The sequence below is a fragment of the Mesoplodon densirostris genome, chromosome 14, assembly GCF_025265405.1.
Source record: "Mesoplodon densirostris isolate mMesDen1 chromosome 14, mMesDen1 primary haplotype, whole genome shotgun sequence".
Classification (NCBI taxonomy): domain Eukaryota; kingdom Metazoa; phylum Chordata; class Mammalia; order Artiodactyla; family Ziphiidae; genus Mesoplodon; species Mesoplodon densirostris.
This window is the reverse complement of record NC_082674.1, coordinates 30,408,199-30,432,546: the sequence shown is the minus strand read 5'-3', so window position 1 is coordinate 30,432,546 and position 24,348 is coordinate 30,408,199. Positions and strand designations below refer to the sequence as shown.

Genomic DNA, 24,348 nt, shown 5'->3' with positions numbered 1-24,348 from the left:
TCCAGTCCCCTCCCCAGGCCGAACGTGCCGGCTGGGACCTTACGACCGGAAAACACCGCCCTTTCCTGTCGCCTACTCATTCCCCAGGCCGAAGACTCGAGGAGGAAGAGACGGAGACGGATTAAGAAAATTAATTAACCGGGTCCACGTTCGGCATCCGGGCGAAGGGGCTGGGTGCGCAGCGGGCGCAGGTGCCGCCCAGGGCTGAATTTTACGCTCCAGGGCCAGCCACTGCGCCACTTGCGCCCCGTCGCTCGTCCGGGGGCGGCCGCCACCCGCTTGCCCCAGCTTTAGGCACATCTCTTTTAGGGACCCCACGGGAGAGGAAACGCCTCCCCCTGTACTAGAAAAACCTGCAGCGTCGGCTGTTCGCTTGCCCCTGTTCAGCCAGCAGCCCCTGGTGTCTCCAGTGCGCCAAATCCACTCTCCGGGTTTTGGCGGCAGCTCCAAGGGGATCAGGCTGGAAACTGTCAGAACACGACCCTCCCCCCCAAACCGGGGCTTCGAGTGGCCCGGGGGCCCGAGACCGGGCCGGGGCGGCGCGGTCAGGTGGCTTCTCTTCCCCGAGGGCGCCCCGACCGCCGCGCCGGAGCCTTGCCGGGCTAGATCGGATCGTTGGGACGAAGAGTGGTGGGCGCACAAGGTTTAGTACAGGTGTCCGGGGTGCGGGCGGAGTCCCTTTGTCCTCGGGCACCCTGGACCTAGCACCCCGGGTCCCGCTTCGAACCGAGACCTTTCTTTGTGCCGAGGGAGCCGAACGCTGCTTCTCGCAGGAAAGCCGCATCCCTGGGGGTGGCGCTGGGGCGGTAACGATGAAAATCCATTGTCCTTTGGGGGCCCGCAGGCCGAGCCGCGGGTGAACCCGGTCCGCCCGCTCCGGGCCGGGGCTCAGGTACAGCGGCTAGAAGGGTCTGCCTGCGGCCCCCGCCCTCCGCCCCGCCCTGACCCGCCCCGCGCGCCGCCGGCCCCGCCCCGCCCCGCCCCGCCCTTCGCAGGTTCAGTCTGGGAGTGCGGCTGCGGAACGCTCAGTCTAGCTTGCACCTTCTCTCCCGGCCGCGGCCCGAGACGGCGGAGAGCGCAGCGGTGGGGCCCGAGCTAGGGGCGAGTCCGGAGACCCCGGTCTTGGGCGCCTTCACGCCGTCTCCGAGCGCATAATGCTGTGAGCAGGCGCCGCGCCGGCTGACCCGGCTGGATCTGCGCGTGGCGAGCAGGGACTGCGTGCGCCTTCGGGAACTGCGGCGCCCGGGCCCGGGGTCAGCGGCTGGGATCCTTGGCGCCGCTGGTGAGTTGCTGCCTGCCCACGGCTCCTTCTCTGCGCGTGTGTGAGTATGTCCAAACCCGCGGCCGTGGCCGCTTCCGGCGTGCGCGGGGGGCTAGGCTTGGAAATGCACAGGGAGCGGGGATACCTAGGGCATCCCCTTCCAGCTGGTGTCCAACGGATCAAAGGGGACATAAAGCATACTGGGAGGGGTGCGAGCGGCACGACCAGATCGCAGAGCTCCACCGTTTGTGCCCACCACTTTTCAGGGTGAGGCTGCGCGGCTACACTGCACCCTCCGAGCTATTGACAGCCATTCTGGGCGCGTACTGCATTTTTCCATCTGAGAACAAGCCGCACATGGCTACCGCTCCCCTCCCACCGTGGATTGGCATCAGGGCTGCACAGGGTGCACGGTGCAGATCTGAGGTGGCAATACCCTTTGGGTGCCCTCTCCTCACTTGACGAGGGGCATTGTGCCTGGGGCTCCAACCTGCAGATCTGGCAGTCGATTTTTTTTTTTTTTTGGACGGTGGTTTCTGAACAACTGAAGTGTTTTCAATATTTTTTTCCCCTTTCTTCTTGAAACTAAGTGTCTTGACAAGTATCGGACATGTGAGGACGAATGGATCTGGCCATTTTTTCGTTATGGATTATTATACTCCATCCCCCTCTCGACTTCGGGAGGCATGTGTTTCATCTTATAAATAGAAAGTAGCATATTTTTTGGCAGGACCTCCTTTATACTGTACAGTCTGAGAGGTCAGTTTAAAAATAAATATGCACTTGAATGTTACATTACCGAGAGCCAGGCTGTGGCTGGGACAAGCTGCGTGGACAGCAGCATCAAAGCCGGGAGCGCAGCTGTGTTGAAAGGAGTAAAAGCCCCAGAGTGCAGCCCAAGCTGACAGTCAAGTAATTACATTTTGTTTAAAAAAAAAAAAAGTGAGTGAATTAAAATGAGGGCGGGAATAGGAATGTCAGAAGGGTATTGCAACATGAATCTTTCCAGACCTGGTGTATTTGGGGGAGTCGCCGCTGATGCGTGCTAGGTGGTGGGGTGGGAGGTGCTGGCTAAGGGGAGGGAATTTATGAGTGTGTTAGGGAGACAAAGGTTTCCTCCCCACCCCCCAGTTCTTAGGCTTCACAGTAGTATCCTAGAGTTTCTTGGGGGTGCTGCCTTTAAAAAAGAACACAAATCAGGAGAGCAGCAGATTTTGAATAGGAAAGCCTTTCTTGGGGACTTCCCAGGGAAGCACGGGGAGACAAAAGGCTCACCTAGAAGCCCTGATGATGCCCCAGGGGTATCCCTAAGGCAATTTAAAAGACTATAACCTTCCTATAACCTTCTAACTTCGAAAAGATCTTTCGTCTAACGACCAGGAAATGCAGCTTCTTTTCTGGACAGTTCCAGAGATTCTCTTTTTGATACCAGCTAAGATCTGTTATGAGCTCTTGTGACAGTTAAGAATAAGCTACACAGGTATGTTTTCAGATTAGGTTGAAACACTCAGAGATAAGTTAGGGCAGTTGTGAAATGTTTGGCATTGTCACATGTGAAATTAATGATAAAGACTAATAGTCAAAGAACCAAGGAATGGTTGAGAGTTCTTCATTAAGTCTCTTAAAGAATGTAGGTTTCCCAACAGGCATCACTCATTGAATAAAACACTCAGTACCAGCCTCTGGGCTCACAGATAAGAACATTAGAGGAGAAATTTGGAAGCCTTTCTGGATCCATGGCAGTTCCTGTTTTCCAGTGGTTATCATCTGCAAGAGATTTACATTATGAATTCCATGATTGGAACATGGTGCTATGACTGTGGCAGCAGCTAGAGACATGAAATAAGATGAGCTCCCCCTTCCCTTAAGATCTGAGCAGTGAAATTCTGTTTTGTATCTCAATGGAACATGTAAAGACAGCCAGAGTAATAAGTGTTGCACATTTTTTTGCTTTTTATTGTAAATTTAAACGTGGTGCAATATGAATAAATACAATGTCATAAAAATCATTGCAGAACTGTTCACATGAGCTGGTTTGTCCTACCTGCTGTCCAGCTTTTCCTTTAAAGTGGTGTTTTATGTCCAACATGTTCACAAAAGCTGCCCTTTCTCCCTTCTAAAATTTGTGGTGTTCAACAGCGTTGGGGATAAAGTTGTTTTAACCTACATCACCAAAAGACTTTTACCAGGCCATAAATTTTTCACAAGCTCTTTGCCCAGTAGCCATAACATTTATCCATAGAGTGGACTTCCAATTCATAACCTGAAAAACCTCTAGAAAGACTGCTCTAATTTTTTTTTTTAATTATGAAAATTCTTGCTTTCAGTCTGATTTTATTTAAGCTGGGCCTAATTTCTTTCTAACCAGAATCCTGTGTACCTGTTTATTCACTGATGGAATAAACACTTAAATCTTTTTTTTTTTTTTTTTGCGGTATGCGGGCCTCTCACTGTTGTGGCCTCTCCCGTTGCGGAGCACAGGCTCCGGACGCGCAGGCTCAGCGGCCATGGCTCACAGGCCTAGCCGCTCTGCGGCATGTGGGATCTTCCCGGACCGGGGCACGAACCCGTGTCCCCTATGCATTGGCAGGCGGACTCTCAACCACTGCGCCACCAGGGAAGCCCCTAAATCTATTTTTAAATGCAGTATGTTTGCCAGAGAGCAAGGACAGTATAGTCATTTGAAACTACTAGATTAAGCCAGCCACAAAATCTTTACCAAGCACCGAAGCCAAAGAATTCTCCTAATATGTCCCACTGTTCCGTGAATTTGTATGTCAAAGATACTTCCTACATGGAGCCTGCCCTAAGTGCCAAGCCCTGTTCTTAGCCCTTTACCTTGAGTAACTCATTTATTTCTAATAATCACTCTATGAAGAAGGCATTGTTAATATCCCCATTTTACAGGTGTGGAAAGACCTCTTACATAATTTGCCCCAAATTACACAGTAAGGAACATACCTAAACATGCATATGCAATTTAGCAACCCAGTATGCGCATGAATGAATGGCTAATTTTCCACAAAGATCAGCATCTTCTGCTTAAGGAGATGGGGAAAAAACCCTGAGGTTAAGAGCCTCTGAGGCAGGCTGTCTGGGTTCATATCTTGGCCCTGGCACTTAATACTTGTGTGACATGGGGCAAATTACTTAGCCTGTGTACCTCAGTTTATCAATTACAAAATAAGGATAATCTTACTCTGAGGATTAAATGAGTTAAAAAAGAACACACTCAGAACAGGCCAGGTCCAGAGTAGACCCAATAAAAAGCTGATGCTTTCATTATTGCTTTTGTTGTTTCCCTAGGTGCTTAATACTAGTTGTCTCATTTAATATTCACAACTGCTCTTTGAGGTAGATAGTATTGTTCTTATTTTCCAGATGAGAACACAGGCTCAGAAAGGTTTAGTAACTTGGCCATGGTCACACAGCTAAGTAGCAGAATCTGGTTTGAACTCAGGTCTGTTTGACCTTATGCTAAATAAATACCCCACCCTCACCAACAGGGAGGAAGGCCAGGGAAGCTATTAAATCTGACTCTTTTAAGGGTTTTTGGCCTCTGAACAGAGAACTCATTTCGCAGTACATTGTATCTCACAGTACCACCGCCCAAAGGAAGATGACAGTAATTGCCAGCCTTTGGGAATACCATGTGCATTATTTTATTTATTGAAGATAGTTCAACTCACAAGTATGGCCAGTAGTCATCTGCAGTGGATCCAGCATCAAACTGCTAGCGGTAACCTGAGCAGTTTAATTTAGACCATAAACAAAGAGATTTACTAGGAATATCAGGACCCAAACATGAAGTGGAGTTTAGTGTGTGGAACACATCCTTACTTTGAAGTTCTAGAGGTCAGGGGGTTGCAGGGTCCAGTAACCGATCTGGATGGTCACCTCCTTGAGACTGGTGACCACATCCATGGTGCCTGGCCCTGCAGTCTCTGGCACTCGTGATGTTGCCCCAAGAGGAGCTAAAGCAAGATGCAGGAACCACGAGCAAGGTGTGCAGGAAGGTTCTGTCCTTGGCAGAAGTCGGGCCTCATTACAGTTCTAAGTTCTGCACATGCCCCAGACCCTGCCAGATAACCTTCTGGTGTGAAAGATAGAGCAAGGAGGCCTTTGAAGCCAAGAGGGGTGCCCCGGATAACCCAAGGGGCCTGCCTGGCCTCCACTGCCTTTGATACTGTGGGTTTGTGATGAGCTGTGGGAGGCTGCTCAGATTGAAGCAGGGGTTCTGGAAAGGATGTCTTGGCTTGAAATAACCCAAGTTGTCTCAAAACCGAGGGCAATAGCGTTAGGACTGTTCACCTCCATTTGGAATCTCCCCTTTTCCTGCCCCCATCCTTTCAAGGTTACAAACCAAAACAGCATCCCACAAACCAGAATAAATAATATCAGTAGCCAACTAGTTCTACAGCAACGGTCAGGTATGTTCTTTCCTTTAGAAAAAGATGCCTTCCTTGGCCTTCATGTACTTCTTGAGTGCCCGGGCTCACCCAGTCTCATAGTGATGACTGAGTTTGACAGCACCTCTGGTGGAAGAGCAGTTTTTTAAATTAAAGCATACAGTTTTATAATACAAATCATATTGATATTAGAAAGTTTGCTATTTCTGAATAGCCAAGAAAACTGATGAGTTTAAGGGCTGATGAGTTCAAATTAGTATTTTCTTGATCAAGCCATGAATTAATAGTAGAATCCTTGAACCTCAAATGTTAAATTTTTTAAAACCTGGATTTTCAGTGGTTTGGGTTTTATTTGCATATTTGAGAAAGTCATCATTTACCTTCTAGCCTTTGATTCTTTGTTAAGCATGTTACAGAGATCACACACCTGCAGTTAGCTAATACAGCACCACCTCATGTGAACTCTGAGACAGGAATAGCATCAGAAGAGGATTCTTTGGGAAACCAGTCTGATGAAGGTCCCTCCCTGCAGGACTTTTCAGAGCATTGAATGTCGCTGGTACAGTGAATCTCCACACGGAGATAATGTCTATCAAATCATTTTGCCCACAGAGCAGCTGCCAGGACTAGTCTAGCAAGAAACACTTTGGGAACCATCAAGCCAGAGGCAGACACCACCCGCTGTAGCCTGCCCTACAGAGCTGAAGGAACTCAAGAACCTTTTAGAGAACCACAGGGTGTACAGGGCCAGAGACACAGGAACGCACTAGAAGATGCTAGCAAACATCCCGCCATTCTATTTGATAAAACTCATGCAGAATTAAGTGGAGACAATCACAGAGGGATTGGAGATCAGAAAACATAGGTTCTGGTCTTAGCTCTGACCCAGGTTGTGGAACTGTGACCTCTTGGGGTCCTATTCTCATCTCTAAGATGAAGCTTTTGGTTCTAGATGATTTCAGATCATCTCTAGCTCTAGAATCCAGTGAGCCAGGATCAGTGACACCTATTAGCATAGCAGTCTTACTACTATACTAATATGTAAAACCCTGCATTGAAAAACAGACCTAGTGCAAATCCGGGCAGGGCAGCCCAAGCCAGCGTGGAGGGCAGAGAACTTCAAAGTCAGGCCTCTATTTAGACAGCTTACACATTTGGGAATCTGTCATGTTCTGGTGACAACTTGAAGGTCATATTTGTAGACGCATCATGCCAATGATAGATGACTGTGTGTTTAGTTGGAAAAGACCTGTTCTGTTCAAATCCATTATAATCATTTAGGCTACACACAACTTTTTAAACAAGCAAAGTCATTTTTAGGTCATATGTGGCTTTGCCATTTCAGAATATATGTGAATTCTTCCCCTTTTTATTTATTTTTTTAACTTTTTTTTTGGCCAAGGATCAGTTCAGACATGTAACATTGATTTTTAACACAGCAGGAGACAGGGTTCTAAGCCCTTGACTGGCCAGCTATGTCACAAAGCGAATCCTTGCCCATCTCTGGGTAGGTTCTGTCTGTGAAGATGTGGAAGGGGAAGGATGGGGGTACAGAGCAAGCTGGTGGAAGTTCTCCAAGCTCTCTCCTGGCTCTAAACAGCTGTGATTCTGTCTTTTTGTGTTTGGTTTTTCCTTGTATCTGAGGCATTTTCCATAGTGTCTTGTACCTTCTCCTATTTTAACACTGATTGTGTTTAAATGATCATTTGTTGACCCTTGTGGCTGCCTAGACTACTGGCTCTTTTGAGAGTAGGGACTGAACCTAGTTTAGCTTGGCATTCATCTTTTTTACAATAGGACTTAATGAAAAAATGGACAATCTAGTCCTACCTGTGTTATCTTCTCTTAGCATTGTTAAGCCAGAAATCCTTTTCAGTTACCCAAGCTTAAGTCTGACCATAGTAAAATTATTCCTTCCCAGGCTACCAAATGTTCAAATTCAAAAGGAGGTACCTCCAATCCTTTGGTTTTGGTGATAATGATCATCCAAGGTACTCTGAAAATCAGGCCACCACCAGAACTTCCTCAAGTCTTCTCGGCCGGGCTGTTGCAACCTCCACTGAAGCTTTCTCCTGCCCAGGTGTGACTGTGGTGGCTCGGTACCATGTGTCCACTTACAGCACAGACTGGGCAGTCCCGGTGCTGGAAGGATGAGCGTTGTTGTTTTCTAATGCTCACCTAGACCTCTCAGCCATGCCTGCATGAGCCATTCATCATTGGTGTGCTTACTGATCATTTGTCTCCATGCTGGAACATAGGCTCTGTGAGCACGTCATTGCTGTAGCCTCGGTTCCTAGAATAGTGCCTGGCACGCAGTAGGTCCTTATTAGATGTTTGTTGTTGAATGGACATTGTGGAAGGTGAATGACTAGCCAGGGACTGGATGAAGTCATACGGAAGGCTCTCTCCAAAGCCTGCTGCTCGCTGAATGAATCAGCTCAAGCCACATGTCCCACTGTGCACGGCATAGCACCAAACGAAACTCTTCCTGCTCTCAGATGACTTCAGAGTGAAATGTTTTCCAAACTAATGCTGATTTTTGGCCTTACATAAGTTTTAGTAGAAGTTTACGCTCGTGGGTGGATTTTGTTCTGTATTCCTCTTAAGCCCTTAAGCTGTGGGCTCACCTGACAGGGCAGGTAGTGCCACTGCCGACATATCTCAGGGGCAGCATGGGGAGTAAAACGGTGACTTCTTCCCAATTCCAGTTTTTTCGCAGAATGAGGAATTATACAGTTGGCTATCTGTATCCGTGGGTTCTGCATCTGCAGACTCAGCCAACAGCAGATCAGAAACATTGGGGGGAAATAAAAGTTCCAAAAGCAAACCTGGATTTGCTGTTCACTAGCAACTATTTCTACTTTGTATGTGTTGTCTCCTGCTAAGAAGACAGTGTTACTATCTCCACGCTACAGATGAGCAAGCTGAGGCTCTCAGAGAAAGTCATTGGCATTGCTTTGTACCCTTAATTTAATATCAGGAAAGGTGAGAAAAGATAATGAAAATTTTATAAGCTAGTAAAAAGTATTTTGATTCTAAGGATAGTCTTAACTTCACTAAAAAGCATTATGTTTTTTTCTTAAAATTCCCTAGAAGCTAGAACCCTAACATCCGTTTTCTTTATTAAGTATAAATAAATCTCAAACACATATCTATGATTCTGTTACCTGTCTGTGTATACATGAAGCTTACATGGACATACCTGGGGCTGCTACTTGAAATGAGGAACACAGACTAGCGGGTATCTCCCCAAACTCCTCTCCCAGTGCAGGAATGCTCTCCCTCCCCTCTGGAATTCCTAACACAGTCTCAGGCTCAGCTAGAAAACTTCCTTTGATGGGCCTTTCCCATTCTTTAAGCTGATTAACTCAAGTTGGTTAGACTTCTTCCCATCCAGCCCCACCTGGCCTCTCCTTGAACCTTAATCACACACCTAATTCTTTTCTTGGAATGGTACTGATTCCCTCTCACCTGACAGCTCACCAAATATCTAAAGAAAATAACTGTATGCCCTTACATTTTTCTTCATCTGACCAATCATTGGCTGTAATTTTCCTAACTCAAAGGAGTCCCATTTGTTCTCAAGGTTGGAGGAATTGCCCTTGGAGATAAAGGATACATGTATATGTAAAGAAGTTAGCTCCATGTCCTGCTGACAGAATTATTCTCTAATTAAGCTGGAGGTAAGAATCCCAGTTGTTCACAGGGCAGACACAAATTAGTTTAGCCCCATCTGCAATCATATATTGGTGACTGCCAGAGACATTTTAAGGAGAAAATGGATATGGTTATTTTGGCAGTTAGAATGGTTCCCCTCCTTAGCATTGTACTTCAGTAGATGTTCTGCTTTTTCATTTGGGATAAAGATGCTTTGTGCTTTCATAGCACTCTATGAAGATTTTCACACTCAGCTCTTATAATCACCTGAGAGATAGACGAGTTTGGGGTGATTATCCCATTTACACAGGAGGTAACTGGCCCCCATATGGTCTGGAGTTGTAAAAGAATCTTATAGGGCTGGCTCAACATTTCACCCAGTTCTTTCCTCCCCTAAGGCCTAGAATAGCAGTGAGAGCTCTATCTACTGTTTTGCTTGCCCATGTGTTCATTCATTTAATAGGTTTTTTTTTTAAGTACTTGATCTGTGCTAGTTATACACTGATATTACAACACTCTTTTTCTGTAGAATGTCCATTATACAGCTTCTTGCAGGTTCCCTTGTATATCTTGGGCTAAATAATCCAAGTTTCCCCTTAATCCATTTCCTTTTGAAAGGAGAGGTCAGGTGAGCAAGCTCATTGTTTCTCCTGGGCCTCATTCTTTAAGATTGGCTTAAATGTAACTAGTAAGTCTGCATTCCGGGAAATGTATTGTCAGATCTTTCTAGAGTCTTGCCTGTCTCTCTAAGACTCTATTTGCACATGGCAGTCATGGATGTAAGTCTTTTCCCTTTGAAATAGCATGTCAACAAATATTTTTTGCCTTAATCTCAACGATCTGTATGAGTCTGTAGAATTACTGTGGCTCACACTGATAAGCTGTTAAATTCTTACCCTGCACGGATAGAGAAAGGAAAAGAAAGAAAACCTTTGCCACAAGAAAATAGATGACAGCTCCTTGCTAGATGATTTTTTTAATTTATTTTATTTTCCTGTAGGAGTCACAGAAAGACTCAGATTGCATTTTCAGCAGGGCAGGCAGGGTTGAAGAGGAAAGATGTCAAGGCAATCTCAAACTTTCTCATTTGTTCATTTAACAAACATTTGTTCAGTACCAGCCATGAATTAAATATAGTCTGTCCCCAAGAGAAGGCAGCCTAGTGGAGTAGACATTAGTAATTGCAGTGTAGTGTGAGAGTTGGTGGGTTTGAGGTATAAAACAGTAGTATAGGCCTTGAGGACTGGCTGGACATGTAGCTGCAGGGTTGGGTGAGACCCTGATTGCTAAAGTGGGCCTCACAGGCTATCTTATCTCCAGGCTGTAAGGGTGGGCCTGCCACTCAAGGTTAAGGGGGCATTCTAGATGGTGCCTTCTGATAGAGATTGGAACATAAAGTGGAAGATGAGGTTGAAGGCAAGGAGACAGGTGGGAAGGCAAATGCCCTTGTGCAAGAGATTGTGAAAGCTACAAGTGAGGCTGAGGCATGAGGCAGGAGGATGGACAAGAGGAGACAAATAATAGGACTTGATGTGGAGGATGAGGCAGGGCGAGGGGTGGGGGGTGACAGCCGGGTTTTGGATTTGGGTGACTTCCTGCCATTTACCGAGAGGGAAAAGTACAGGAGGCCTATGCTGAGGGCTGGCAAGAGGAGGAAAGATGGCAAATTCTATCAGGGGTAAGTTGAATGGGAAGTACCTCAAGGAAGCAACGGAGAAAGGTATGAAAGACTAGGGGAGAAAAGTCCAGTGCTTCTTTCTGTGAAGGACCAGTGTTTTTTAGTGTTTTGTTTCTTTGTTTCAATTTCCCATGGACTGTATAGGACACCTGGCACAGTGAGTAGCTGCTTGGGCCACACCCAGTTTCCACGCAGACCTGATCATACACGGCTCCCAAACTTGCCAAGAGTCTGACCAATGAGAAGAATCCACAGATCCGCATGCTTGATTATGTCATAAAGTTTCTAGAAGCTTACTTTCAATTTCTTTCCTTATCTCATCATGGACTGGCCTAGTCCATAGATCCACTTTGAGTAGCACTGGTCTAGACTAAGGTATGTACGGGCTGAAGACACAGATTTGGAAGTTAACATTAGAGGTAGTTGAGGCCAAGGACAGGGGTGTGATTGCTGGGAGACTGCTGAGGGCTGGGCCATGGACAACCACCATCCAACCCCGTGAAAATGCCAGCGTCTAAGGCAGGGGTTCAGACTTTTCCCGTAAAGCGTCAGTTTAGTGTTTTAGGTTTCGATGGCCACATACAGCCTGTCACAGCGACTCAACTCTGACCTTGTCATTTCAAAGCAGCTCTACCAGTTTCCAGCCCTCAGCACTACAGGGAACGGGGGCCGGAAAATTCTTTGTTGTGGGGGCAGTGTCCTGTGCATCGTAGAATGTTCATTTAGCCGTGCCTCTGACCTCTGTCTACTAGATGCCAGTAGATGCCACCACCCCCAGTCATGAGAATCAAAAATATGTCTAGACATTGCCAAATGTCACCTGCGGGGGTGGGGGTGGGGGATGGGACAGAATCACCCTCAGTTGAGAACTACTGAGCTGAAGGTGGTACATAAAAAAGTGAGCACTGGTGTGTTCCAGTAAAACTTTATTTACAAAAACAGACACGGGGTTGGATTTGACCCACCTACCATAATTTGCAGGCCCTTGATCTAAGGGATGGGCATAGGGAAAAGTAAAAGGGCTTATTCAATAAAATGTAAGGGCCTCTTGTGTTCGCAGCCCAAGAGGAGGCTCTGTAAGTGATCCAGCGTAAAGAAGAGACTGTTAACAACAGCGGCTCCTTTTTTATAGCACCTTTGCCTACCTTATTCTTATTGAGCTTACTACCTACCAGAAATATCAGACACAAAATCACAAAAGAACAGGAAAGAAAACAAATATAAGCTCTGTAGGAGCCCTAAGAAAACCTCCAAGCAAGGCAGTAATGAGCCTGGATTGCGTGAGGTGAGTTTGAGAATTTCTCCAGGAAGGAAGTGACTGAAGCAGGTCTTGGAGGATGTTATGAATAGTGGTTGATGGTAAAGAGGTGGGAGGACAATTCACGTAAGGAACACAGGTTTCTTAGCTTCAGAAAGTCAGGAGGGAAGTCACGTGTCAATAGCAAGGGAACGGAGCCATTGTCCCGGCAAAAGCCTTGTGGGTGTACAAGGCGCCCTGATGCATGGCCACGATGCACGTGTTTCCTCTGGGAAAATAATTAACAGCACTTAACGCTTTTTTCTAAGAACAGGATATTTTTTTTTCTCCCTGAGACTCAGGGGCTTTTATTACCTCAAAATTTTAATCTTGTGGCTTTTATTTCACATGAAGTCAAATCCCTTTTGAAATTCTTTGACAAGGGCAAAAATACTGAAAATTCCTAGTGAGTTGGAGAGGCTGGTATCTGGGACCATTTTATTCATTCTTAGTTAATGACAAGGTCCAGTCATCATCTCTGCCTCTCACTGATGTTGAGATCATAGTGTATCATTTTCTCTTGGTGCTGTCAGACTTCAGGACAGATAGCCTGGTATAGACATTCCCATTCTCAACCCACTTCCACGGCAGTCGTCACGTTAGTTATCAAATCAGCAGTGGTTAAAAGCACAGACTGTGGAGTCCAGCCATAGCTGAAATCCTGGCTCCTCCATGTTTTGGCTGATGGGTCTCAGACATGGGCTTAATCTAAGACTGGTTCCTAAGAGGTGTGTTCTAATACTCACCTGTCTGGCCCACAGCACGCACTCTAGCCATCGCCATTCACATATATAAATTCTTTAGAGAACTCGTCATTTCAAATTTGCTACTTTCTAGAGGCATCCCTTGTAGACTTGGACTGGGGGAGGGTTCCTGAGAGCAAAGCAACTCATCTCTCATGATGGAAGGTCTAGCAGAGGTCTAGCAGGGGTTAGGGATTTAAATAACACTTCTTAATTAGTTCACTGTGTGCCACGTGTTATGGTTGACAAAAAAGATAAACAAGACCCAGCTTATACTCACAGAAAAGCTCTCAGCCTAGTCAGAAGGGATACTCATTCATGCATTCAACAAATCTTTGTGTACAGATATTTATGTACAAATAACACAGGGGGGGGTTGCCGTGGAAGTAAGTAGAGAATGCACTGGCCACTGCCAGGTTCCAAACATACCCAGTGTTGGTGTGATGCAGAGGAGCCCCTGCAACGAGTGTGGACGACTGTCAAGGGCCCTAGCAGGATGGGAGGACGGCATGGAAATCCCTATCTGTCCCTTCATCCTGTTAGGGAAGGAAGAGTAGTCAAGAGACCTACATTAGATGTGCTCTGAAGACAAAGGACGAAGAACACCATACCATATGTAGTATGAGTCAAGTGACCATAGTCTGAATTTCTGGACACCTGTCAAACCTGTTTGGATCATTTGATATTCCTATTGCCATAGTTGGAGTTTTCATAGAATAGTTACTGACTTAAATATTAGGGGGTTTTTTCTTTTTATTTTTTTGGTGAGCAGCTAAGCAACTTTACAAGTTATTGGATTTGAGCTGAGTTTTCAGATTTGAGCTAATTCCCGGCTGAATGTTGCTGACACCTTCAGGGTGAGATTCTCATCCTATATTGATATTGTCCTTGCAGCTTCACAAACCAAGTCAGATCCATTAGTTCTAGAAGCATGGGAGCAGTTCACAGGAATGGTCTTATTTGATTCATATCCACCAGCTAGAGCCTCTGCCTTGGTCCTTCTGCCCAGCCCTGAGGCTGAGTCCCTTGTAAAACTTGTCATGGTAAATGAACCAGGCCCTTCTCCTGCCTCATTATAACTGCCAGGGCTCCACATCCGTCTTGAGTCCTCCTCAATAACTCATTTTAATAGGGAGAAAGGTCGAAATGGCCTCTCTTCAAAAGTGCAGGGTTGGTACTTTGAGGTGGATGTTCTGTCTTCCAATTTTGCTTCTAAAAACCCTTTCAAACAGTACAATTAGTTCCTATAAATGTGAGGAGTGTATGCACATTAGCAGTGAGTCTCCCATATGGTATTTGTGGGTCTCTATATAATCAGGGTTGTAAAAGAAAAATAAATACAAGCTGTAGCTGAATCATAAACGAGAAGTCCCTTTATAAATAATTGAGGGTTGAGATGTAGCATAGACTTTCTGAGTGGGTCTATAAAATAGTCTGCTCAGTCTGGCTATAAGTTCATTTGCATGACAGCCAGGCGGCTGGGAACTAAGCTAATGGCGTTTTATAGCCTTGCAGCATATAGCTATGTCCTCAGTTCAGATAATATGGGGAGAGGATAAGAATCTAAAAATAGAAAAGGCATCTTTTTATCTTCTCGTGGGTGGAGTAAAACAGACTAAAAATATGAAAAGCATCCCTTCAGGATGCCATTTACCAGGGTATTCTCTGGTTACATTTATTTCTGTCTTAGATTTTCATGTAAGTTCAATGTTGAATCTCTAGTAGTATGATTTTTTTTCCCTTGAATTTTAAAATACTTTGATCTAGAGATGCACTCCTACAGAGGTTTGCAAAAGGATTGGCATGAGTGCCCTCATCGTCATAATATTTTAGTATTTCTGATACAGAAGGTTGTCTGGTCATCCCTATATTAGTCATAACTGCTGTCTTCAAATGGAAAGTCTTCTAGGAAAAGTCTGTGAGTGTTTTTTATGGGTGAGTGTGATGTGGAGCCATAAGGAAATCAGCAGTGATAGTTTTCCCCTGTGGGAGACTCAAAATGAATAGGGACGAGACCCCACCCACTGTGCACATCTCAGACGCTCAGAGGCAAAGGCCGCTGCCCGGTGACATCCTCCGTGCATGCCCAGTACACTGCCCCCTTCCCACAGCAACCCATTCCATCTTGCCAGAACCCTGGGTTCTCCCTTAGAGGATCCAAAAGCTGTTTCCCTGTAGCTTCTGCTTTTGTAGCCCTAGGGCCTCTGTACTGAACAAGTTAATCCCTTTTCCATTGCAGTTCAGTGAATCCTTCAGATCCCTGAAGATTCATTTTCCCTCAGTATTTGAGTTTTCTTTAAGCTGCTCCGCCTCACTTTCTCACGTGTCCTGACGGAGTCCCTTTGTCTCCCTGTTGGACTCCTGGGAACCTGTAGGAACATGTTCCAGGTCACCTTTATCCCTTTAAAGTGTGAAGCCCAGGGTGAAATACACTTTTCCAGGGCTCATCGCAGTGGAATTGTCTCCCCTATGTTGGCAACGGAGAGCAATACCCCAGAGATGGCTGTGGGTGTAAGGGGTGGCGGGTTCTTGGCCACGCTACCATCCTTCCCTGGGACTGTTGCCTCAGGCACAAAGGAGGAAAAACCAAGTATTTTTGCTTGGGGCCCAGATGGTGCAGCGGTGCTGCATCTGGGTGCTAGGAAGAAGGGCGTGCTGATTCAACGCTGAGACAAAGCGAAAAGTGATAGGAAGTTAGGGGGTCTTGGAAGGATGTGACAACTAAGCAAGAAAGGGGAAGTCCAGTGCCGACTCACTTCCTGCAAGTCGAAGAAAGGACAAGGCCCACAGGTCCCCCAGGACAGCCACACGCACACATGCCTCCCTCCCACCTGCCCTGTTTTTATGCATGCGTGCTTTAGATTAACATTGCAACCTATTGTGCAGGATGCAAGAACTTTTTGACCCTCTCTGTCCCCTAAGAATTAATCTAAAAACAATTAGTAGACAAGCCAAACACTCCTTTCTTAAAATAAATGGAATTTGAAAGCATCTCAACTTTCAGAGCCCTGTGAATTGCCAGTACTGTCAACTCTGCTCACCCAGGGACGGATTTTCCAGTGTGTGACTTTTTCATAACCCTTTGCTTTTCTCCCCCATCTCCTGGCTGCTGCCCTGTTTTGGTCTTTTCAGCATCATTCTCTTTACCAAAAGGATGATAAGGAAATGAAGGGAAGGGTGGCCACTTCACCTTTTTTCTTCATTGAATTATTATTGCTGTGTTGATTTCTCTTGTTAACACTGTCACTTATGCTTAAAGCAGTCACATGTAAGAAACTGGAATTGTCTAGCCTGGTACAGGAATGACCACCTGACACTGCCTTTCTTATCAAAACCATGCCTTCAACTTCCTCCTAAGTCCTTTTGTGTCTTGGAACCCTTGAGCTTCTCACAAGTTCCTGTGAGTGGGGGTCTGTGCCTTTGCAGCTGGACTTCTCGCCCACACATCTGCCGGACATCCTCTCTAACCTTGATAGACGGTGACAGGCGACTGACTGGGGAGTTGAACCCTTTTGTTGGCCAGTCTCTCCTCTCCGGTGCCCAGGAGCTGGAACCTTTGTTTTCAGAGGAATCTATAATTTCCAAGATGAATATTACCTCAAGTGTCATCTAAGTGGGGGAAGAGGAGCAAACAGTGATCTAAGAACTTCCGGAGAACGGGATCAGCAACCTTGGAGAGTTCAGATTTCAGGGTCAAGGGCAGGGTTTTGAGAAAGGTCTACACATCGGATGGTTTCTTTGTCTCTTTTTCTTTCTTTCTTTCCTTTCTCCCTCCAGTCCTCCATCCCTTCCTCCCCTTCTTCCTTCCTCTCTTTCCAAGACGGTGGGAGTGGAGGAATGATGGCAATGTAGGAAAGCTGGAGAGCAGGAGAGTCCCAAGTGTGGAGAGTCATTGATGGTGGTGGAGTCCTGACCGATATGCAAAGGTTGGAAATGCTCTTCATTTGGATCATGGAACACCCAGGAGGGCTGGCTCTCCAGTTCTAGTCAGGCCTGTAAGCCCTTTTGGTTTAGCTCTTCCTGTCTTCTTCTCCCGCTTCCTCTTCCTGGGTGTCCACCTGACTCAGGCTCTCCCTCTGATTCATCCCTTGCTCTGTCTGCTACCACATGGGTCAGCCACCAGCAGCCTCCAGGAGCTCAAGTCTCCTTTTCAGAAAATGGTGAGGAGGGACGGGCTTCCGTGTTGTGGCCTTTAGGACCCTTCCATCATAAAATGCTGCTCGTCTGCATCACCACCACCTCTCAGAGAAGGAGCTACACCCCTGAGCCCCAGTACCTCCACCTGCCTGTGCTTCCCTCCACATGGGTACCCTGCCACCCACACTTTCCCCAGCATCCTGAGTCTCTTCCCTCTTCTCATTTCCTTCTGACGAAAAACCTTCTCTTCTGAGACCTTTTCCATCCTACAAATACAGACTGGTGGAGCCTCTTTGGTGAAGGCCTGATCACCACAGAAAGGAATGATCTGTCCCTTTGACAAGCTCAGGTGAGATGAGGCTCAGCCCTCTCGTGAGGCCTTCCACCTTAAGATTTTGGCTTTTGAACCCACTTTCCCATAATATTGTTTGCATTATGATCAGTGACTCATGGGTTCGGTAGACTTTTTAGGACCTACATATAAAATTGTCTCTGCAGGAAAGTGCAATCTGAGCCCGAAACAACCCTCGTACTTATTTTTTTTAAATAGCTAATTCATTCACGTGGTTCAGAAATCCAAAATCATGAAAGGATGTACAGTGAAAAGTTTCTCTTCCACCCTTATCCCCTTCCATCTACTTCCTCTCCCCGTGGGCACCTCACCATTACTTCCTGCTTATGCTCCCAGAGAAAGCTTATCTACATACAAGCCAGTACAGATGTTATCTACACACTTTTGCACCTCTCTTTTATTTCCTTTGAAGATATATGTCTTTGAAGCTCTTTCTACATCACATATAAAGATAGCTGCTTCATCCTTTTCTAGGCCTGTGTAATATTCATTTGTACAGATGCACCTTAATTTGTATAACCAGTCCTCTAAAGGTGGACAGTTAGGTGGTTTCCTGTTTTTTTTTTTTTGTTTTTTTTTTTTGCCGCACTGCGTAGCTTGTGGAATCTTAGTTCCCCGACCAGGGATTGAACCCGGGCCCCCAGCAGTGAAAGCTCTATGTCCTAACCACTGGACCACCAGGGAATTCTCAGTTGTTTCCAACTCTTGGCTGTTATAAACTATGCTGGACTGACAACACTGTATATGTGTTATTTCCTTATTTCCCATATACGTAAATTGGATAAATCTCTGTAAGTGGAATTCTGGGGCCTAAGGAATGTGATTTGTAGTTTTCATAGATACTGCCTTCCACTGAGGTTGGACCTGTGCATGCTTCCCCACCCTTATCAGCCCATTGTGTTATCACATATTTGTATCTTAAAGAGGCTTTGGAAGGAACCCCCTTCATCATTTGGGAGCTGACTGACTTCCCGGGGAGTGTGCTCCTTAAATGGCAAGGCCCCAATGTCTGGAGCCCATGCCCAGCCACTTGGCTTAGTGCCTAGTAGCCGTGCGGCCTTGGCAAAGCCTGTGCCTCGATGCTTCGTCAGTTAAATGGGGGTGTTAACATGGGTTCTTGTGAGTGAGCTAGAACACACCGAAGGTTGGAACAGTGCCTAGCACATAGAGACGTTCTCAATAAATATTTCTTGTCATATGACATGTTGGTGGTTCCCAGGAGATGCACACATACCCTCTCCAGCACCAGGCACTTTGTTCCCAGTGAAGAAACCGCCCTGCAGTTTCCTGCTTTAGCAACAGCAGAGAAGTTGTTGAACAGTCAGCCTGGGGCATGGCTGTCCACTGACTGATAAGCCAAGGAGCCCAGAACATTCAGAAAGCAGAAAGGAGGGGAGGAAGCAGTCAGGGTATTGGATTGCCTCTCCCAGGATCAAGCACAGGTTGCCCCTGAGCTGGAGGAGGAAAGATAACAGATAAGATAGATGGATGGGTCAGAGCTCTCAGATATTTCCCCAGCACCGTATCACAAACATCAACTTGTCTAAAGTTGTAAAACTGACATTTTTGCACCAAATTTCCGTTTTGTTTTTTTCCTTAAACTTCCAATGAATTGGAGGGCTCTTAGCCCTGGCACACAATAGAAATTCAATACAAATAATTGTTTCCAAAGTCCTAGAAGCCTCCATCCCTGTCATGCAGTAAATACTATGTAAATATTTGTAGAGAGAAAGAAAAATGCCTTTTAAGGTATCTCCTTTCTTTTCCCACTCCTGAGAATCTACTGCCTGCAGCTTATCTAGCCTCTGCTCACCAACCCTTTTCTTACTTTTTTCTTTGTTTTTTTGTGGCTTGTCTCCCACCTTTGCATCCACTCCACTGACATAAAACCCAGCTTCTGCCAGGTCGAGCAAGCCTCTGCCGAGGGGCCTGCAGGGCCCGTGGCCATGGCTGTGGCCAGGCAGGGACTGAGGACTGGGCCTTCCAAGTGTAGCAGGCACACCCTCTACCTTTTCTCCTCACTCTTGCTCCCCAATATCCCCAGTCGCTGTACAGGTAAAGGGTGAATGTGAGTGATCCAGTCAGAGGAGCACAGAAGCACTCTGGCTGCATCTTCATGCTATTTTTGTTTTTCTAAAGAATCTGAAATGAATGCCATGCCTTGGTTCTGGCCTTGCATAACCCTGGCTCCACCAGCTGACCACATGCAGCCCTCACATGCCTTGGAGTTACAGTGGACACACTGTATCTTTCCATGGCAGCTGCCCTCCTGGCCTTGTGCGTTGAGGACACGGCTCCAGTGGGCAGCTGTTCCTCGGGGCTGCCCCCCACCTTCTGCAGGCCCAGCGCCCTAGCTGCTTCTGCAGGCAGTCATCAAACTGTGCCTAGAGGGGCAGGGAGGCGACACCAGGCACCCTGGGTGGCAGGGGCCCTGGGCTGTTGTGCACTTAGAGGGGAAGGACATTGATGTTTTAGCATGAAGACCCAGGGCTTCCACTTCTGTTACTATTACAAGACCCAAATTAGAGTTAAAAATATGACAATGTCAGACTCACAAGCATGTCTTCCCATGCTGTGGTTCCCCATCTACTCACTTGGTATCAAGTGTCTCTTTTAGTAACATGGTATCTCTGTGCCTTCCTAATCTGAAGTGGGAAGGCTGACCCACCAGGCACCCCCGGGGAGTGTGTGGTCTTATCTGGCAACTTCCAGGGTAGCCTGCTCTGGGTGCAAACCTCATGCCACCTTGGCCTCCTCCCCACTCCCAGAGCCAGGGTAGGGTGGTCTCTCCAGCTCATCCTTCTCTGCCTCCTCAGGCCTGGGTGCCTGCCACTTCCCAAACAGATCTACTTGTTACCTGGCTGGAGCAGAGTCCTCGCCATCTGCCACAGGCAAATGAACTTAAAACTCTTGCTGAAAGGCAAGAAATATGGGGCAGATGTAGACAGCCTCCAGCTTCTACAAAGCAAATGTGGCTCTCAAGCCACCATCTAACCCAGCCCTCGGAGTATTTACTTATTTATTTGCTCTGCGGCCAGGGCGAGGAGAGCCCAATGGGAGAGGTCACAGCAGAGCCATTTTAGGAATTCCCACAGTGGCGAAGGTTTTAGCTTCTCCATGTCAGCTGATGTGACTGAAGAGTTGGAGGATTATTTTCAAGAGATGAAGAGGTTCTCATCTGTAAGACGAGAGCCCCAAACCTTCTTGTAGCCCATCACTTCTAACTGTGTCATATAGCACGTGCAGGGAGAGTGTGTTAGCTTTCTACTCGGGTAACACATTACAAACGTAGTGGCTTACAGCCCTACCTGTGTTGTCTCCAGGCAGGGCTTAGATGCATAGTCTCATCAGGCTGTAAACCAGGTGTCAGAGGTATGGTCTCATCGGAGGCTCAACTGGGAAAAGATACACTTCCAGGTTCCCCCAGGTTGCTGGCAGAATTCATTTCCATATGCCCTCTCTCAGTGGCTTACTTTTTCAAAACCAGTAAAGGGAGCCTCCCTCCAGTCTGCTAAGACGGAATCTTTTATAATGTAACCTAATCAGGGCTGTGACATCTCATCACCTTGCTTAGAAGCAACTCGCAGGTTCCACCCACAAAGGCATTAACACCAGGCGGCCACTTACTTGGAACCCTGCCTACCACAGGGAAAGGATACAAGCTTATCAGCAAATGTTTCAAAAGTATTCTCAAGTGAAGACCCAACCTATAATGTATGATCACACTTTTTTCTTTGAAAAAGAAGCAGTTTTGTTCTTTTCCTTCCATTTCAGAATGTTGCCAAATCCTGAATTTTATTTTTTGCTTTTCACAATATTTTTTTTTTTATATTGGCATATAGTTGATTAACAGTGTTGTGTTAGTTTCAGGTGTACAGCAAAGTGATTCAGTTATACATATATATGTATCTATTCTTTTTCAAATTCTTTTCCCATTTAGGTTAAAATCCTGAAATTTTTGACAGCCCCGTTCTCTCTGCCACAACTTGATTCCAGTTCCAACTTCCATAATGGCTTTATGTTACTGAGAAAGGGTGTTCCTTTTTTTTGACTTCCGAATCTCAGTTTTCTCAACTGTAAGAATGCATTTTCACTGAGATTTTGTTGGACACTAGCTTCACTGTCACTTAGTAAATGATATTTCCAGTTCCTTTCCTTATAGGACTTCATTGTATTGCATTTTTATTTACATAAAGAAGTCAATCAACAACAAAATATTCTTCGTTTTGCTAGTGTGAACGCCAAAGCAAGAGAGAAAATATAGTTTAAAACAAATTCAGTTGTGTCTAAGGAGCTGAAATCACTCCGCTCATGTGCTGAGAGCAGTTCTTATAACAGAGGAAAAGGAACATATCCAGAAGATTGTGTCCATGACCATGTTTAAAAAGTGCTGATGTCATACGTTTGGGTTTTTTAATCTCTCTTTCTCTCCCTTTTTTCTTTTTTCCCCTGAAGTAAGACTAAGATTAGTGGACCCTTGTTAAGATCAAAGTTTTTATCCTGCTTAATGGAGAGAAACAAAATAAAGTTTGGCTTCAGATGGGAACTGGTCCTGCCATTATTTACAGGCTCTTGAAAAAGTGGGAAAGTGAAAAAGTCAGGCCCAAGTGATCCCTGAAGGGTCAGCTAATTATAACCTGCTTTGGTTTCTCTTCCAGGTTTCTCCATGCTGTGGAAGGGACTGGCGGATGTAACCGGCTCTCCAGAAAGCCCTGCTTGGCTGTAAGTCCAGGAAGGCCTCTTAGACCTCCATCTTGTTTCAGAGCCACTTCTGAAGCTACTTGAGAAAAATGATGTGACAGTTCCTATCAAAAAGGTTATTGGGAAACATAGAACGTCTGTGAAGAAAGTCGCCCTTTTTCACTTCTGCAAAATCGACATCCTCAAACTCCAAAATGCCAGCCAAGACCCCAATTTACCTGAAAGCTGCCAATAACAAGAAAGGAAAGAAATTTAAACTGAGGGACATCTTGTCTCCGGATATGATCAGCCCTCCCCTTGGAGACTTCCGCCACACCATTCACATTGGCAAAGAGGGCCAGCACGACGTCTTTGGAGACATTTCCTTTCTTCAAGGCAACTATGAGCTTCTACCTGGAAACCAGGAGAAAGCGCGCATGGGCCAGTTCCCCGGGCATAACGAGTTCTTCCGGGCCAACAGTACCTCCGACTCCATGTTCACAGAAACGCCCTCCCCGGTGCTCAAAAACGCCATCTCCCTCCCAACCATTGGAGGGTCCCAAGCACTCATGTTGCCCTTGTTGTCACCGGTGACATTCAGTTCCAAACAGGAGTCCTTAGGGCCGGGAAAGCTGCCCCGGCTTAGCTGTGAGCCGGTCATGGAGGAGAAGGCTCCGGAGGAAAGCAGCCTGTTGGAGAACGGGACGGTCCACCAGGGGGACGTCTCGTGGGGGTCCAGCGGGTCCGCATCCCAGTCCAGCCAGGGCAGGGGCAGCCACTCCTCCAGCCTCTCCGAACAGTATCCCGACTGGGCGGCCGAGGACATGTTTGACCATTCCGCCCCGTGCGAGCTCGTCAAGGAAAAGACTAAATCAGAGGAGTCCCTCTCTGATCTCACGGGTTCCCTCCTCTCCCTGCAGCTCGATCTTGGGCCCTCATTTCTAGATGAGGTGCTGAATGTCATGGATAAAAATAAGTAACAGGACACCGCCGGCTCTTTTCCTTTGGGGTAAAAGGTATCAAAAAAACAGAACAAAACAAAACTAACCACAAAGAGAAGAGCTTCGCTGGCTATACTTGCTGTCATGTGATGGGTTTTCTAAAATAACTTTCCTACAAAATATTTTTTTACCTGGTATGCCCTGTTTGCAAAAACAGTGAAAAAAAACAAACCTATCCTGGCAAAGAGAGGAAGTGAGTCAGAACCCATTTTCGGCGGGCATTGCTGATGTACAGCTCACATTTTTTGTTTTCAGACATATAAGAAATCTGGCTTGGCCAGGACTGGCACTACTTATGAAGGGCTGTGCCAGTCACATTAAGGACCTTTACAGTACTCTGGCATTTTCTGAGCAAGAGGAAGTCAATTTATTTAACACCCACGCCTTTTTTCTAGACTCTTTTCTATATTATATCGTTTGGGCTCACCATAGCAAATTCTTCAGTGTTAAAACTTTTCTCTGTTTTCACATTTGAACAACTTTATGGGTTTCGGGGATTTGCTTGTAGCTCTTATATATCTCTATATATTATATCTATATTGCGAAATTTTGACTGTCAGCTACATGTTGGTAAGACACAAACAAAGTATTGCTGTAACTAAGTTATTTTTAAAGTTAAAATATATTTTTATGTGCCTTTGGCTCTTTATTGCAGAGTCTACATTTTATAGGTACTACATCAAATATGGTCATTTGACTTTCCATTGGGATTCCATTCTAAGCTGTGTATGTGTATGTTTGGAAAAATGTATTCATACTTAGCTTTATTATTTTTTTTCTTCATCTGTTATCATACTTTTCACAGCAGCCAACAATGGATTGTAAAGTGTAAAGGCACAGGTTACTCACAATGCTTCTGCAGAGACTGTGGGCTACACCACATAATGTTATTTGGAAATATGGGTATTTTAGTACAGTACATACTTGCATTACATAGGTACTTCATACAACACAATAAAGAGTAAATGTTAAAATCAACTTGCTTGGTTATAGTAATAAACAAAAACATAAGACAGTAATTATATTTTCTTCAAGTCCAGGGCTAGAAAAATTGCTTCTGTAAAGTGTACATGAGCCTTTAAAATAAGCTAGGAGGTGATTTCCACCCACTCAGTAATTTTGATTATTGCCCA

The 24,348-nt window shown here is 45.9% G+C and overlaps 1 protein-coding gene across 2 annotated transcripts; it reads left to right on the top strand.

The window, feature by feature from the left end:
- The first annotated feature begins 990 nt into the window (after positions 1–990).
- On the top strand, positions 991–24,193 carry CDC42EP3 (CDC42 effector protein 3). Of its 2 annotated transcripts, none has more exons than XM_060117251.1 (2): positions 991–1,282; positions 22,193–24,193. In XM_060117251.1, the coding sequence occupies exon 2, from the start codon at positions 22,430–22,432 to the stop codon at positions 23,192–23,194; it is 765 nt and encodes a 254-aa protein (XP_059973234.1). In that variant the 5' UTR covers positions 991–1,282; positions 22,193–22,429; the 3' UTR covers positions 23,195–24,193. The 2 variants fall into 2 exon arrangements, with proteins under 2 accessions (XP_059973234.1, XP_059973233.1); XM_060117250.1 differs by having other exon boundaries at positions 991–1,322.
- The last annotated feature ends 155 nt before the right edge of the window (positions 24,194–24,348 follow it).

Bases quoted from the DNA above. Each gene is read 5' to 3' on its own strand.
- CDC42EP3 (XM_060117251.1), top strand. From the start codon at position 22,430: ATGCCAGCCAAGACCCCAATTTACCTGAAAGCTGCCAATAACAAGAAA.